At 40.2% G+C, this 16835-nt stretch overlaps 1 protein-coding gene across 1 annotated transcript in view; it reads right to left on the bottom strand.

Annotated features, from left to right (window-relative positions):
* Nucleotides 1-16835, bottom strand: part of DCDC2 (doublecortin domain containing 2) — a 167505-nt gene that overhangs the window by 95465 nt on the left and 55205 nt on the right. The window contains exons 3-7 of the mRNA XM_024122015.1: nucleotides 16392-16468; nucleotides 16128-16259; nucleotides 11726-11872; nucleotides 9596-9650; nucleotides 374-536 (exon numbers count right to left, since the gene is read on the bottom strand). Coding sequence (XP_023977783.1) covers nucleotides 374-536; nucleotides 9596-9650; nucleotides 11726-11872; nucleotides 16128-16259; nucleotides 16392-16468 — 574 coding nt within the window. The remainder of the gene's footprint in view (nucleotides 1-373; nucleotides 537-9595; nucleotides 9651-11725; nucleotides 11873-16127; nucleotides 16260-16391; nucleotides 16469-16835) is intronic.

Genomic DNA, 16835 nt, shown 5'->3' with positions numbered 1-16835 from the left:
GTCCGCCTGCCGATGCAGGGGACACGGGTTCGTGCCCCGGTCCGGGAAGATCCCACATGCCGCGGAGCGGCTGGGCCCGTGAGCCACGGCCGCTGAGCCTGCGCGTCCGGAGCCTGGGCTCCGCAACGGGAGAGGCCACAGCAGTGAGAGGCCCGCGTACCGAAAAAAAACAAAACGAAACAAAACAAAAAAAAACAGCAGCATCTCTCATACGCAGAAAGTCTTCTTTGAAAACTCTCATATAGGACAATAAGGAGTCTTTTCTGTAGGCCCAGGAAAACAAATGGGTCTACTTACAAATTAAAATTGTATCACAGCCTTAAGATAATGATAATCAATAATGACAATATAATAATAATAACAACAAACTTACCACTGTTTGGAATTGTTTGCGGCGAACTCTTTAACTTTACATTCTGTTTCCCTTTCGTGGGTTTTTCTGAATTCACATCTTCTTTTTTCCCTTTCCTCTTTGGGGGCTGAGGAGATGAGTTGTCGCTGGATCCGACTGTTGACTTAGATTGGCGATCATTTCCCTACATGGCAAAAGATTAGACCCTTACTATCGGCTGATGAACTCCCTAAGCGATTACCATTCAGTACAAGTCACTAACTAGTGGTAAAAAGGGCAGGGGCGGGAGATGGGGGTATTGTACTGATTCTGCTGCTGTCCACTACCTACATTAACTCTTCTTGGTGACAGAGGAAGGGTCTACCAGAGGCAGGAGAATAAAAATAATAGCACTTGACAATTGTTGAGTACTTAATTGTACCAGGTGTTCTATGAAATTGTCTCACTCAGTCCTCATAACCTGAGAGACAGGTGCTGTTATCACCCCATTATACAGACAAGCAAATGAGGCTCAGTGGTTAAGTCTGCTCAAGGTCAGACAGCCAGCAAGGAGCAGAGCGGGCCCGCTGTCTTAACCTTCCTCCCCCTCCTGCCCCTTTCAGAAGAATCAGCAGCCAGCTATTGGATGAGGAATAATGACAAACCCGTTTGATCGGTTAGTCTAGAAATACCTTCTTAACTGGTCGTCACTGTGAGTGTATCGGTATCATCATACAAGCACTGTGCTTGTAGAAATCCTCTGATATTGACTCATCTGTTGGTGACTGCCATGGTCTCTAGGAATCACAAATCCAGAGCCACACGGACACAAGCAGCTCAAGACCACATGCCCCTTCATTCCTGCAAGGCGGCCCCCAAGGATCACACCTTTGGTGGTTGCCTCTGATTCCCGTGTGCCTCTCGAAATGAAGACCTTGCATCTGCAAAGTGAGCTTCTCAGCATGAAGGTGAGGTTGAGTTCAGTGGCTCCTGTCACTGGCCCACATACAGCTCCTGGGGAGCCACATAAGAATCACTACAGTGGTGGCTACTGTACCCAAGGAACAGCTGTGCTGATACTCAGCCACTGCTTGGCCATTGCGAGAAACACCCTCCTAACAAGACAGCCTTGGCCTTCAGACGCTCAGCTGCTACACTTACCTGAGCGTGTAAGGTGTGAGGCTGCAGGTAGTAGAAAGAATGCACGTTTTAGAGACCCAAAATACCCGTCTCAGAGCCACTGCACGGCCACTGACCACCTATGGGACCTTGGGGTAACTAACTTCTACCTTCTTTGAGCCTGGATCTTTATCAATTGAATGGGGTTGGTGTGCCTGCCGTTAGGTCTATCACTAGGATGAAATGGTAACGTTTATAAAGTAATGAGTACAGTGCCTGGCATGTAGTTTTGTTCAAAGACTATCAGAGTGCTTCCTTCAAGAGCAGAGAGTTAATATCTTTTTCTTAAAAATCACACCAGACTCACACAATATTGGGTGCAATCTTTATGCAACATCTGTACCATGCTAGTATCTGAAAATAAGTGTAGCAATATTAAACAAACAAATCTGCCTAGAAACCTACTATAACAGCCCATTTTAAACATTTATATATTCAGTCATCCAGAAGCATTTAAATAGTTTTAGCAATCACCCAATTAAGAACAGAAAAATTCACAGCCTTACAAATGAAGTTATTTATGCTATTTTGTCATAGCCTACAAGAAAATGAATTATGCATAAATTTATTAACATTATGAAAACTTGTCCAAACCTATACCACTTTTTTTGCATAAGTTAATTTCCTATTCCAACTGCAATTTAAACATACAGTTCCCATTTAATTATTGCATTAACTGCAACCAGAGTTGGGTTTTTTTTCTTTCCTTTTCTTTAATGATTCTTCCTCACAAGGCCATAAACTGCCAGGCAGGAAAAATGGCTAATGTGATTATAGTAGAGATTCCAAAACCATCATGTGAGAAGAAACCAACAGCCAAGTCTCACATTCTAGTCTATTTGCAAACAAGTCTATCCATCCCAAGATTCTAAAACTTTAAAAGCCTTGAATGAGAGGAGTAACCCTTCTAGCAAGCCTACTAGAATGTTCAGAGATGCTGTTGAACTTTCAAGGACTGAAATGAAACTTAAAGAATGAGAAACTCTGGATCTCAGCATAATAGTTTTTTACCTCTCTCTGGGAAAACTCTTATTCACAAAGGGGTAAAACAAGGGAGAAGCAGATGCCCCATCCTGGAGTGTCTGGGGATTCATATAATTTTAAAAATCAACTCTGTTGTTGAATATACAGGAAGTTCTGGTTTACTACACCTCTATTAGGGACACTCAAGAGGGCGATTTGGGAGCATCAAGAAAGACTAGTTGATTCCAATAACTATATGAGGCATGGCTTTGGTAATTGACACTCATGCATTCAAATATTGATTAATGACTAACTGCCAGGAACTTGGTGAGTAAGAACTAAATTAAACTGAGAAAAAAGGAAGAACTGTCTTGTAATTAGAAGATGGGAAAGAATTTAAATACTTTTCTTTTTAAAAAAGAAAACATGTCGTATAGCACAGGGAACTCTACTCAGTATTCTGTAAGAACCTAAATGGGAAAAGAATCTGAAAAAGAATAGACATATGTATACGTATAACTGAATCACTTTGCTGTACACCTGAAACTAATACAACATTATAAATCAACTATACTGCAATATAAAATAAAAATTAGAAAAAGAAAATATTGATTCATCTAAAAAAATGAAATGGATATATAATAAATACAAAGATATAAATAAATTATACAATATAAATTATATATACTCATTTATTTATATAGTTAATTATATAAATTATAAATAATATGTAAATAAATTATAGAGAAAGGGAAGGGCAAAGGAATGGAGAGATGGATTTTCCTCTCTTTTCTGAGACTTCTGCATGTGACTCATAACTTGGATACATGGATAGTCATTGCTATTTGTGGGGCATAGGAAATAGGGGCGTTTTGCCATCTCATAAGAGCTATGCTAGTTGATAAAACAGTATTACTAAGTACCTCTTGTGTGCTAAATACTCATAACCACAAATATTTACCAAATGTATAGATAGGTATTATTATCACTATTTTACAGATAAAGGAATTAACTTTCTCCAGGTTACCCAGGTCTGATTTTTCTGCTACACTGAACCTTCCTAATACCCAAGACACTAGAAACAGCTATTATATAGAATGGTTCCCTAAAAAAGCTACCTGGAAGTAATAGATTATGACTTTTTCCCAAAGTGGAAGAAATCAAGAAGCAGCCAAATTTTACAGCGTGTCCCATGCAAAAACCAGACCCCATGTGACACTTCAACCACTGTCCTGCCTTTGCCTCACACACATACCAAAATATCTGATAGGAATAGCAAACCTCTGGCCCAAACAAACAAACAACTAAAAAGAGCCCTTCGATCACCCCTCACTCTACTGAAACTGGGATTTTTTTCAGTAATTCCCTAGGCTCTTTCCAACAAGATCCAATCAACTCAGGTTTCTTTCATTACCAAGGTAGACTCATTTTCAGTCCCCATGAACATGTGTCAAAGACATACGGGCCATAAAGCATCAAGTTTAAAATAATTTTGTGAGGGATTTGCCACACACAGCAGCCTTCACAGTGTGTGTATTTCAGCGATGCACCCAGGAGACCTTCTGAGCAGGGGACCAGACCCAGACTTAGGCTGGCATTTCTCTCACTGTGCATCTAGAGATGGGAAGTGTGAGAAACCCTTTTATCCAAATTGGACTCCGTTTCCCAAAAAGGCAAAATGGAATTTGGGAAGCATTTGGAATTGACGTTGCTTCACCGTGACTTTCATCATGCCGTTTTCTTACCAAAACCTTAGCAATTACAATATGTGAACCTGTAAATTGCTGATCACAAGATACATCAGCCACATGGTAATAAGGACAACTAAAGACAATTTAACGTCGTCTTTGGCTCTTTCAAATACGTCCCTGATTTTACATCTCTTCCACTAGAGGGTGCTTGGATTCTGTGTGGTGAGACCTCACAGCTAGACAACAGCCTCCCACCGGTGGGTTACTTTTTCAAACTTAATAGGACTTCAGAGGATCCACTTATATCTTCCTTTTGTTTTCAAGGCTAGAATCACAAGGTAAAATTATTCTCAATGTGCTCATTTCTGTGACTCCCCAGTCTGAACAGGGGCAACTTCTGGCATTCCCTGGCTGTTTTGAAAGGGTCTGGTGGACCCCCAGAACCCCCCAGCCCTGTTATCCACACTCCCTACCACAAGGGTGGGGCCTCGCGGACACCTCACCCCTGCACAGCAGGGTCCTCTATGCAGACTATGGCAGCTTTCTCTCTCTCTCTCTCTCTTTTTTTTTTTTTCTAAGTTCTATCAGGGCCCCACCCACACTCTCCTTCATGCTGCAATACAGCCATTCCTAGAAGGCGGTGTGGAGAAATGATTTCCTAAAAATCCAGTTCTGTGTCCCCTTTGATTTGCATCCTGAGTTCGGGGATGCCTTCCCTTTGATCGGACAGTAGTTCCGAAAGTCTTGAGCCTGCTCGTCCATAGTCCCATACACTCAGAGCCCCACTCAGTGCCAAGCGGTTAACGATCTTAAAAACACGTACATTCTCCAGGGAACCAATTAATTAAAGGAAAGGAGCAAACTGATCCTTCTCTTAAAAACCAAGTTCGTGCTTTTGGAACGCCTGACATAGAATATCTCTCTGTGCGGCTCACAGCACTCACTCACACATCCACTAGACGGGTTTCCTGAGAACCTACTGTGTGCCCGGCGGGTTACTCCCCTCGGCTGAATATAACCTCCTAAAGGAGGCCCACCCTGGCCACCCAAAGGATACTGCACCCTCTCTCTTTCTCTTTCCATATCCTCACGCATTTCTCTTCAAGCTTATCCCTGATTAATATCACACGTGTATTTGTTTGTCTTTTTCCCCTCCAGAATGGAAGCTTCATACATTTACAGTTTTCTCTGGAATCTCTGCCTCCCCTTCCCCACAAGCGCTAAAACAGTGCTCGGGACATAATATGAACTCAATAAACGGCTATTAGATGAACGGGTCAATCAGTGACAGTAGTTACAATATGCTCCAAGAAGAAGTAGGATAGATGTCCATCTGCCCTGCTGCCTCCTGTCCAAGTCACCTGCGTCACTCACCTGGACGCCAGCCGTCCCACTGCCTTCTGCTTCTGTTCTTGCCCCGCCCCCCTTCTCTGTAGACAACACAGCCAGAATGATCCTTTAAAACTGCAAATCAAGTGATACCACTCTCTACTTGTATCCCTCAAACGGTGTCCTGGTAAGGAATAAAATCCAGACTCCATGCATGGCCTACAAGATCGGGCCCTGCCCGCCCCTCCAATTTAATCGCAGACCACTCTAGCCTTCTTTCTGCCCCACTCTTTTACGCCAAGCTTTTTACCAAGGGCCCATGTGACTGTTTCTCCCGCACCCACCTTGTATGACCGGCTCCTTTACATCATTAAGGTCCCAATCTCAGAGAATCTTATATCAGTTAGTGTCCTAATTAGTGCCCACATTTTATTATCCTCATAGCACTTATCACCATCTGAAATTGCTTATATATTTGTGTATTATTTATTTATTTTATTTATTTTTGCCTGTGTCGGGTCTTAGTTGCAGCTCACAGGTTCTTCATTGAGGCACGTGGGCTCTTTGTTGCGGCCTGCAGCCTTCTCTCTAGTTGTGACATGCGGGTTTTGTCTTCTCTAGTTGTGGCGCCCGGGCCCCAGGGCACGTGGGCTCTGCAGTTTGCGGCACACGGGCTCTAGTTGAGGCGCACAAGCTCAGTAGTTGTGGCGTGCCGGCTTGGTTGCCCCGCCGCATGCGGGATCCTAGTTCCCCGATCAGGGATCGAACCCGCGTCCCCTGCATTGGAAGGCGGATTCTTTACCACTGGACCACCAGGGAAGTCCCTATATTTGATAAGAGATTGATAGTCTGTCTACCCCCATTCTTCCACCCTCCCTACTCCCACACAGATACAGGCACTAGAACAAAAGTTCCTTGAGGTCTGAAACCTTGCTTGGAGCACTTCCTGGCACTCAGTAAGTGCTCACTAAACACACATTGGATGGATGGCTGGATGAGCAGATGAATGGATGGATAAATCTATAGAATGCTTAGGGAGCATTGTGGAAAGAGAGGTAGACTCTGCTATCAATGTATTTTTCTAAGTCATAGCATGGCAATATAATTTTGAGCCTTTGCTGTGTATGAGATGGAAATTCATCTCAAAATATAACTTGGAGTCTTCAAAGGCCACTTCCTCAAAGAGGTCTTTTCCTGACACACATACCTAAGCTCTCCTTTTATCTTCTTGCGTATTGTTCTATACTCTTCCTTCATTTTAGTCACACTTTGTAATTACATATTGCTTTGTGGCATCGCCTACGTAACCCTTGTCTCCCTGAGTAGGCCAGGGCTAAGAGAGAGTGTTGTGTCTTTTTGCTCAATACCATCTCCCTGGTGCTTAGTTCCATGCCAGACACACAGAAGACTTCACCAATCATCATTAGATGAGCCAGTATTCACAGCACAGATCTTCCAAACAAGTGAGCAAGAAAGAGGCATGTATGTGCCTCCTGTGTATGAATTTTAAAAGGGGAAACACATTACACATTTTTTTTTTTTTTTTTTGTGATATGCGTGCCTCCCTCTGCTGTGGCCTCTCCCGTTGCGGAGCACAGGCTCTGGAAGCGCAGGCCCAGCGGCCATGGCTCACGGGCCCAGCTGCTCCGCGGCATGTGGGATCCTCCCAGACCGGGGCGCGAACCCGGTTCCCCTGCATCGGCAGGCAGACGCGCAACCACTGCGCCACCAGGGAAGCCCCATTACACATTTTTAATAAAAAATCAGACATTCTAAATTTCAGAAGAGTAAGCACCTAATCCCGAAGTTCAGTAATTGTGAATGTAAAGAGCTGAGTCCTGATCTTGGTTCTGACATGAACTTTCCCTATGACCTAGGTCAGTTATTCAACTACACTTGGTCTCTGTTTAACCATCACCTTTCCAGCTGTACTGTGAGAGTTAATGAGCTCACATGTGCATGGTACGTGGAAGAGATTCCACTCCAAAGTCCTGAAGAAGAGCAAGAGGACAAAATTTCCAAACCCTAAATTCCTGGTTTTTATTTAGCTTTATAGTGGCTAAAATATAGTTTTCAGTTACTAGAATTCTCTCTCTCCCCTTGCTCTCCACACGCATGAAGTTTTGGGTCCTCTGTGGTTCTCACTGCTCTGTCTCTCTGTCTCTCTGTCTGTCTGTCTGTCTGTCTCTCTGTCTCTCTCCCTCTCGGCTCCCACTCCCCCATCCTCTCACTCAACAGCGTGAACAACCCTGCTCCCTGCCAGGCTGTGCTGGGTGCGAGGAAAGAACACCACCAGGACACGTCTCTGTTCTTCCACTATGACCATCCTGTGGATGAACTTGCAAATCAACATCTGATGTCCTCAGCCTCTGCCATTTACAACTACTAGCTGAACATTTTTCAACTAGATTCCATGATGACACAACTCAATGCATTGGAAAGTAGGCAGGTCACTCTTTCCTCTAGTTGCCCTCTTCTTAGCCATAGTACCACCATTTTCTCGGGCATCCAAGCTCAGAAACTTGCAGTTATCTTTGGCTCCAGCTGCTCCATTAATCCCCTGTATCCAATCACCTAGCAAGTCCTTTGTTTCTTCATGAGCAGTAATCACCTACTGCTGCCCCCTCACCACCTACCTGGTCTAGGCTCTTACCACCTTACACCAAGGTTATGGAAGTTGCTTTGTAATTGACAACTCATCTATGGCCTCTCACCATGTTAAGGTTTTCTCCACATAAAAGATCTGGCCTTGGGCTTCCCTGGTGGCGCAGTGGTTGAGAGTCTGCCTGCCGATGCAGGGGACACGGGTTCGTGCTCCGGTCCAGGAAGATCCCACATGCCGCAGAGCGGCTGGGCCCGTGAGCCATGGTCGCTGAGCCTGCGCGTCCGGAGCCTGTGCTCCGCAACGGGAGAGGCCACAACAGTGAGAGGCCCGCGTATCGCAAAAAAAAAAAAAAAAAAAAAAAAAAAAAAAAAGGCACAGCTCAAATTCAACTTCCTCCATGTACTTTGGCCAATGCACATTGATTCCTTTTGTCTCATTCCTTCTGTATAGCTATTTCAGCACATTTTTTATATTTAGCTTTAGCTTGTTAATTACCTTTTCAAACTATTTTCTCTATTTCAATAAGACTGTAAGTTTCTTGAGGGCAAGAGCTTTGTCATAAATAAATAGTACAATAGTTACAGCGAATGAGTGGGTATGTCTGTTGTTTGTTATACTGAGATCAGCACTATTTCTTCACACAAAATTATTTTTCTTTTTCAAGAATTTCACATGACATTACAGAAAGGGGGGAGGGGAAGAAATATCTAAATCATCATTAGGAGACAGTATCATTGCCCAGCAGCCACTTATTTTACAAAACACCAGTATAAGCGTTTTGCTTATTTAATTCAGAAAGGGGAAATGTCAGATCAATTCTGACCACTACAGGTCAGGAAGTTCAACCAAAAGAGTAGAAAGAGAAGTTTCAGCCAAGAAGACCTGTCAAAGCAATACTCCAGCATGACATGAAACTCATCTCCATGAGGGGGTACAGACAAAAAATACAAATAGGTTAAGAAGTTACCTACTAAATACTTGTCACAGTTCCCATATAATGGGTATTTAGTAGACATTTGCTGAATTAACAAATAAATGAATGAATGATGGATGGAAAAGATTCTGATAAGGAGCTAAATATTTGGAATGATTCTCAATCTTTTAAAGGAACATAACTGAGGATTACTATTCTGTTACAAAAACTTTCTTTTCAGTCTTGGTCAGTGACAGAAAACAAGACTGGGCAGACCACTGGTGTGACCTAATACAGCATTTCTTCTCATTTGTGTATCACTGTCTAGATTTCAACCATGGTATAAATTTCATCAGGCCTGTATATTGGGAAAAAGATATTTTGAAATCCGTATTTTTAAAATGTTAGCTCTCCTTTAGAAACTTAGCTGCAACATTAATGTTCTAGTGTTGTTTCACATACTTGCTTATATACCACAAGGTGGCTAAGTTTCATTTCTTCGAATTTAATTGAAACCCAAAGGACAGTCTCTCTGTATCATACAGAAATATAGAACATTAATGAGTAAAGCATCTGATACTTACACTCCCTTTAGACTTTCTGGATCCTACAATAGGAGGTAGTGAAGAGGCTTTCTGACTGCGGAAACAAATTGCAATTTAGAAATCTGAGCGTTATTCACAAATAATATATAAGGCAAGATAATCGTCATCTCAATTTGTCATCCTGACATGGAACTCAACTACTTACTGACATCAGTATTTCACAAAAAGTCCCATAGACTTTCCCAGTTTCACAAAGACCACCATAACATTTCCAAATTCCATTCCAAAAGACCTTTAATGTTTTCTTGTATAGTATTTTTTTTTATAAATTTATTATTTATTTATTTTTGGCTGTGTTGGGTCTTCGCTGCTGCGCACGGGCTTTCTCTAGTTGCAGTGAGCGGGGGCTACTCTTCGTTGCGGTGCGCGGGCCTCTCATTGTGGTGGCTTCTCTTGTTGCAGAGCACCAGCTCTAGGCACGCGGGCTTCAGTAGTTGTGGCACATGGGCTCAGTAACTGTGGCTCGCGGGCTCTAGAGTGCAAACTCAGTAGTTGTGGTACACGGGCTTAGTTGCTCCAAGGCATGTGGGATCTTCCCCGACCAGGGCTCGAACCTGTGTCCCCTGTCTTGGCAGGTGGATTCTTAACCACTGCGCCACCAGGGAAGTCCCTCTTGTATAGTATTTTAATTGATGCTTACAAATAAATTTAGTACTGTCTTAAATGTTTTCATAGCATTTTAAATCAGATCTCTAAATTTTCTATTTGCATTTCAAAAAAATCATTTCCCAAGCCGAGTGATGATTTTGCCAGATGGCATTTAAAACTATAAATTTCCATAGTTTTTATCATGTCTATAATGTCTACCTCTGATAGAAGCATAGAATAGTAATACACTGGCATGTCTATTCAGGGAGTTTCTAAACCAGTCATTCTCACCAAAAAGTAAAAAAATCTCTTTGGCTCTAAGAGTAAGTTATCTCCCAGATGTTTCTATTATAGGAAAACATCCATCTTGAAACCCAACCCATCTTGAAACCTAACCCTCTCTGAAAATAAGGAGGCCACAGCGATAAAGGTAAATCTTACTAATCTGAGAAAGGCCACCATGAGCTAGTTTTCTCACTGCCATCAAGTACAAGCTCTTACTGCAGTGTGTACTGCAACGCCCAGCAGCCTAACCCAGTATCGTTTAGCAAAGGTTGTGAAGGATTTGATTTCATGGATGGGTAAGGATGGTTAAGCAGTAAGTCTGCTTGCATTCTTCAAACACCACCCCTGAAATTCCATTTCATCTATTACTTATGAAACCCTTGGCTAGCCTCTCCATCAAGCTACACAGATTGCAAATTAATGGAGAACAAATTGGTGACATTCTGCTCTATCTCTGCCACAAATCACCCACCCTAGCAGAGGACAACTACAAAAAGTCAGTTTTCTAGCAAAGTGGACACAGAAAAGCAGCAGAGATGGATTGCAGGGCACCATGAGCAAGCCAAACGGTCCCTGCATCCAGGGCTGGGGCTCTTCATGAAAATGCATGCCTCGGCGTCCATCCACTGGGCTGAAATAAGGCATTCTTCACAAATATATGACATCTCATAGATGTGTCACATGGTCCACTGTGCACCGTGTGTAGTTAAAAGTGTAATCTTTAAAATTCTGCATGTAATAATTACACACCCAGCCATTCTACTTATTTGTACAAAAGGAACTATATCATTTTTATATTTTAACTGTTTTTATTTTTTTAAGTAGAAAATATTCATTTTTAATCACCTTTAGAATTTTCTCTATGCACCAACTGATAAGTTATTCGGTCTAGCTAACCAGCTAAGGTGCTATTAAAACTTCTAATAACGTATGCTGTTTAGAAGCTCACTGCCCTGTATCTTTTTCACAAAAATAAGTCTTTAATATAAATTCGTAAGTGAATGGTAAAAAAAAATACTATATAGTCTATCTTGGATTCCTCAAAATTATATTTTCATGCAATAGTTCTTAATCTCCAATCACGGCAAAATAAACACCCATCAATTTGTTTCATACATGCTTTCCATTTTAACTGATAAACAAGATTCTATAAAATAGACCAGTGGTCAGCATAAGACTCAATGCTATTTCAAGTGATAATTAAAATGTGAGAAGTGAATGAGGATGCAAACTTACCCGTAAGACCTTCTCATCGTTGACTTGTCAAAAAGTAATTCACTATAAGGCAATTTCTTAAACTTATCTCTGCCGACAGCCACGTAAAACTGCCCATTCTCCAACTCTGCCCCACTCTCAATCAGTTTTCCTTCTAAAGTATAAAGTCTGCCAAAATATGAATGCCAGCGATTAAAATTTTAACAAGCATTGCAAGAACTGCTTAAAATCACAGAGTCAATTAAAAACTCTGTTCTTAAGTTGGCTCATTCGTTACTAGGCTAATTACTGAATTATAAATGCTTCAAAGTCATTAGACTCAGCTAAATGCCATTGCTATAATGCAGATGCAGTTACTCTCTAGCTGTACAGTGTTTCATCCCAAGAAAACCGACAATCTAACATAATGATCCCCTATTGCTGCCCTGTTTAGATTTTAGAGGGCAAGAATTAACTTGTAGAGAACGTCGTGCTTTAAATGAAGCTCGGCTTCCACTGAAGTTTGATTCTTCTGCTTATATTCTGTGAGCACCTTTAAAATTAATTTTCTTAATGCATTGGTCAGGTTGACAAGCCCCTTACTGCATTCCATGCAAGAGCAGCAGCCCTCAGCCAAAATTTTACATCCAAGCACACAGAACTGGGTCAGAAAACAAGAGGTGAGAGGGCAGGAGGTAAAAGAACCCATTGCTACTATTAATGATGCAGAACTGCATAGCGTTCATGCTTCCTTTCTTTTTTCTTTTGCCTTCCCTCATCTTCCCAGAATCAAGGGATTTCACAAGAACTTCCCTTTACTGTAAAACTGCTGCTGCAAACTACAATATGTTACTTATTAAAAGAACAGTGATAACTTTGCTAGACGATTTAAAGTGTCCACAGAACTTGTTTAAAGAACAAGAAAAAACAGACTATTAGAAAACTACACCACAAAGACAATGCATGTTTTTGAAGGTGATAAACAAAAGAGTTAGTAACTGGAAGGGTTTTAAGATAATAACTTTTAAGATTCTCAGACTTCTTATATAATTAAGGGCAGTGATAGTTGCCATTGACCTGTCTACTTGTTTACTGATTATGTACATGGCCATATCATATGGAGTCAAGAAGTAAAACAAAAACAGCCACCAAACCCCCTAAAATGTGTTAGTACTGAGTTAGTATAACGATGCTAAAGTCTTTCTTGATAATGTAATTCTATCCCTCAGAGTCTAAATACCAACACTTAACCCAGATATCTGGATTTCCTGCCTTGACCCTACACCAGGCTTGCTGAACATTATTGACATTTTGGACCTGATAATTGTAGGAGAGGTGGGGAGGCTGTCCTGGGAATTGTAAGATGTCAACAGCACCTTTGGCCTCTACCTACTAGATGGTAGATGATAGCTGCCCCTATTCCCTATGACTCCGGACACTGCAAGCATCCCCTAGTAGCAAAATTGCCCTGGTTGAGAACCACTGGCCTAGATCCAGATATTCTTCTTCTTTCATTTTCCTTCAAAATAGGAAGATCTGAATCAGTAGTTAACTTTTACAGCTAGAAATGAAAAGGCAGCAAAGCTGTGACTCTGGAAACAGCCAAAATGTGACTGGTTTCCTCGACAGGTAGGTAAAAGATACTGAATAAATTCTAGCCTGTGATTTTAGCCTTCTTTTATATGACTCTTGTTGACCTGCTTTCTTACTTTGCTACAAAACGCAAGAATCATAAACAAGGAGTTGAACCAATTTGTGTGGGATGCTTCTGATATATATACTGATGCACAGGGAGGGTCCAACCCTCCCTGTTCTGTTCTGTTAAGGGAGGGTAGGCGTGTCCCAAGTGAGCAGCAACCAAACCTCATTCATGTCTGGCATTACAGTAAGAATTAAGCCTCTCCAAGTATTCAGGTGTTCAGGGGACATAAAACTATATTCTCATTTCTGTATTTGTTCTGGAATACATTTTATTTCTATGTATCAATTTGTTCATATCAATATATGTATGAATGGGTGTATCTGGGCATGCAATTGTGTGTATGTATCTTTGTGTGCTTCATATGATTTCTTGAGTGGGTTTACATCTATGTATGTGTCAAAAGACAAAACTATATATCTTTTTAAAAAAAATCAGTGCATAACTGTTGAGATCTGCCTTTACTCCTGATGCCAAAATGAAATCTAAAAGGATCAAAGGTTTAAATGAAATTTAAAAGTTGAAAGACAAAAACATGGGAGAATATTTTTATAATCTCAGCGTGAAGAAGACCTAAGCTAATCATAGAACCTAATGATCATAATGAAAGATTGAAAATTTGACTGCATCAAAATTCATCACATCTGTGTGCAAAAAGAAACATAAAGAGTTATAAAAATACAAATTGGAAAAGAAATACAAATTGGAAACATATTTAAACATATTTAAATATGGAAACATATTTAAAAGTCATATATGAGAAAGGACTAATTTCTGTAATATATAAAGAGTCCCTATAAATCAATAAAATAAATGTGCAAAGGCCATGAGAGATATATATTCATATTCATATGTAATGAATATGTTCATTCATATATAATGGGAGATAAATGTATGGCATTTATTTACAGACTAGCTTGGTAGTTAACAGCACAGGCTCTGGAGGAGACTGCCTACTAAGTTTGAATTCCAGCCCTTCTACTCATTACCTGAATAATCTTGGGCAAGTAAATTTCCCCCCTATGTCTCATGTTTCATGTCTATTAAAAGAGAATAATAGAACTAGTCACCTCATAGCGTTGCTGAGTTAATTAAGTTAAAAATGTAAAACACTTGGAATAATGACTCCCACACAAGAAGTGATCAGTGATGTTGTTGTTGTGGTATATTAAATAAATAAAATTCAAGAAACCATGAAATACTACTTCTACCAAGACAAAATGTTTGTTAGTTTTATAGTATAGATGAGAGCATGAAAAACAGGCCCTCTCATGCACTTTTGGTAAATTAGTACAGACTCTGGAAGACAGTTGGCAGTATCTATCAGAATTTAATAGCATTCACCACTTGATACAGCAATTCATCTTCTACACTTTCATCTCTTAACAAACTCTGCTTAGATACAAAAATATATACTGTAATAGCAAAGTTGAAAATGACCGAAATTTCCATCAAGAGGAGACTGTTAAATAGATTAAGGTACGCCCATAAAATGGAATATTTTGTAGTAGTTAAACATAAAAAGATAGACCGATTTGTGCTGATAAGAAAACTGTCCAAGATTTTTTGTTACAGGGAAAAAAGCAAGGTGTATTTACATATTTATTCATGTGTGTGTGTGTTCCCATTTGTGTTTCTATGAATTCCAGTTTCCATCCTGCAATGATGCAGAAAAGTACTGGAAAGAAAGACTGGGGAATCTGAGGTGGGATAAATAGTTTTTATTTATATTTTTGTCCTATTTGAATTTTTTACCGCATGTGAAATATTATACTTTCAATTAAAACAATTATATTTAAAATCACAATGGTTGTGAAACTATATATACTAATATATGTAAGTATGCATACATTAATCTGTACCCACATTTAACTGCAAAACATACAACCATCTGAGAGCTTATTTTACCCTACATGTCTATAGTGTTCTCTACCAGTGGAGTATGTTAGAGAGACTGGGTGAGGATAATATTCAAGAATAACTACCAGAAAACTCTTCATTGGATTTCAAATATTTGTGTGTCACATATTATATATAATCTCTGTACATGTCTATATTATTTGTAACCCTCCCACTTATGAGACAATAAATCAGTGAGCCTCCATCAAGGTATAGTTTCATAGGCTTCACAACTTAAAAGCCACGATTTTAATCTTCACTTAAATATTAGAATTTGAGAAAAAAGTTTTTGATTTCTCAAGTTTAGGCAACCCCACTGAATTATCCTCTCTAACTTGCCTCCTTCCTAAACCCACTAATACCTCCTGATGTCTGATTTTTTTACCTGAGGCAAATAATTTGGACCATCAGATAATTATAAATATCTCCTAAAGAAAGGGACAGTTAATTAAGAGTCAAGAAGCTGGCTCACTCAAAAAAAAAAAAAAGTCCTTCTCAAATAAAACAATGCTGATGCTTGCCTACTTGCTGTAAATCAAAAGAAAAAAATAGTTAATATTTGTTGATGTGCTCTATGTGCCAAAGAATATAAACAGTTAATATCTGTTGAGAAGTTACTATGTGCCAAGTACTGTTCTAAGCTCTTTATGCGGATTAACTCCTTCCTAAAACAACGCTACAAGGTATGAACAATTATATACCCATTTTACAGACAGAGAAACTGAGGCATATAGAGCCTAACTGGTGAGCTGAAATTCAAATCTAGAGACCAGTGACTCCAGAGCCTCTTGGGAATATCCTCAGCAATTCTGAAACCCATCCACTTGCAAGATTACTTTGACATACCTGTGGACAGCCCCACTCCTCAGAGTTATTTTTTCCGTGACCATTTGTAGTACATGATCCCACTGATTCAAGGCTTTTCTAGGGATGAGGAGTCGAGAAGCTGGGTTTATAAGGTCTCCATTTGCAATCAAGCTGGAAAAAAAGAAAAGCCAGTGAGCCAAACCGTTTGACACAGTTATGCCTTTAAAACTACAAAATAAATCCCAACCCAAAAGGAAACCACCACATCAATTTTAACTCAAAATGTAAAGGGCTCCAACTTACAAGATAGCGCAGGGTTCCAGAAGTGGTTTTCTAAAGCGAGCTGACACATTGATCCTGCTGTGGATGACTGGTTTTACCTTCAAAAGCAAAGAAATACAAATCACTGAGCTTATGAAATACAAAGCACCGAGTGCTTTTTTTTTCCCCCTATGAGGAAAAATGACAGGTTTCCAGGGAACTGGCTGAGACCTGTGTTGCCTTTGCTAAAACCTTGCGCTTTTTTCCACTTACATAAACACTCTGGGCTCACCCTCTATAGATGGTATGTTGCCTTAACAGAGCTCTCAAGAAAAATTTCACTTAAGCCCTGGGCATACTGTTCATGATCTGTGCCAACAACAGAAACTGTTGAGCTATTATGAGAATTTTAAGGCAACTTTTTTAAGCAATTACTTTCTGTAAAACAAAAATAAAATAATCCTATAAAATCTTGAACTCCCAAGT

The sequence above is a fragment of the Physeter macrocephalus genome, chromosome 18 (assembly GCF_002837175.3).
Source record: "Physeter macrocephalus isolate SW-GA chromosome 18, ASM283717v5, whole genome shotgun sequence".
Classification (NCBI taxonomy): domain Eukaryota; kingdom Metazoa; phylum Chordata; class Mammalia; order Artiodactyla; family Physeteridae; genus Physeter; species Physeter macrocephalus.
Note: the sequence above shows the minus strand (reverse complement) of the source record. Positions and strands in the feature narration are given on the sequence as shown.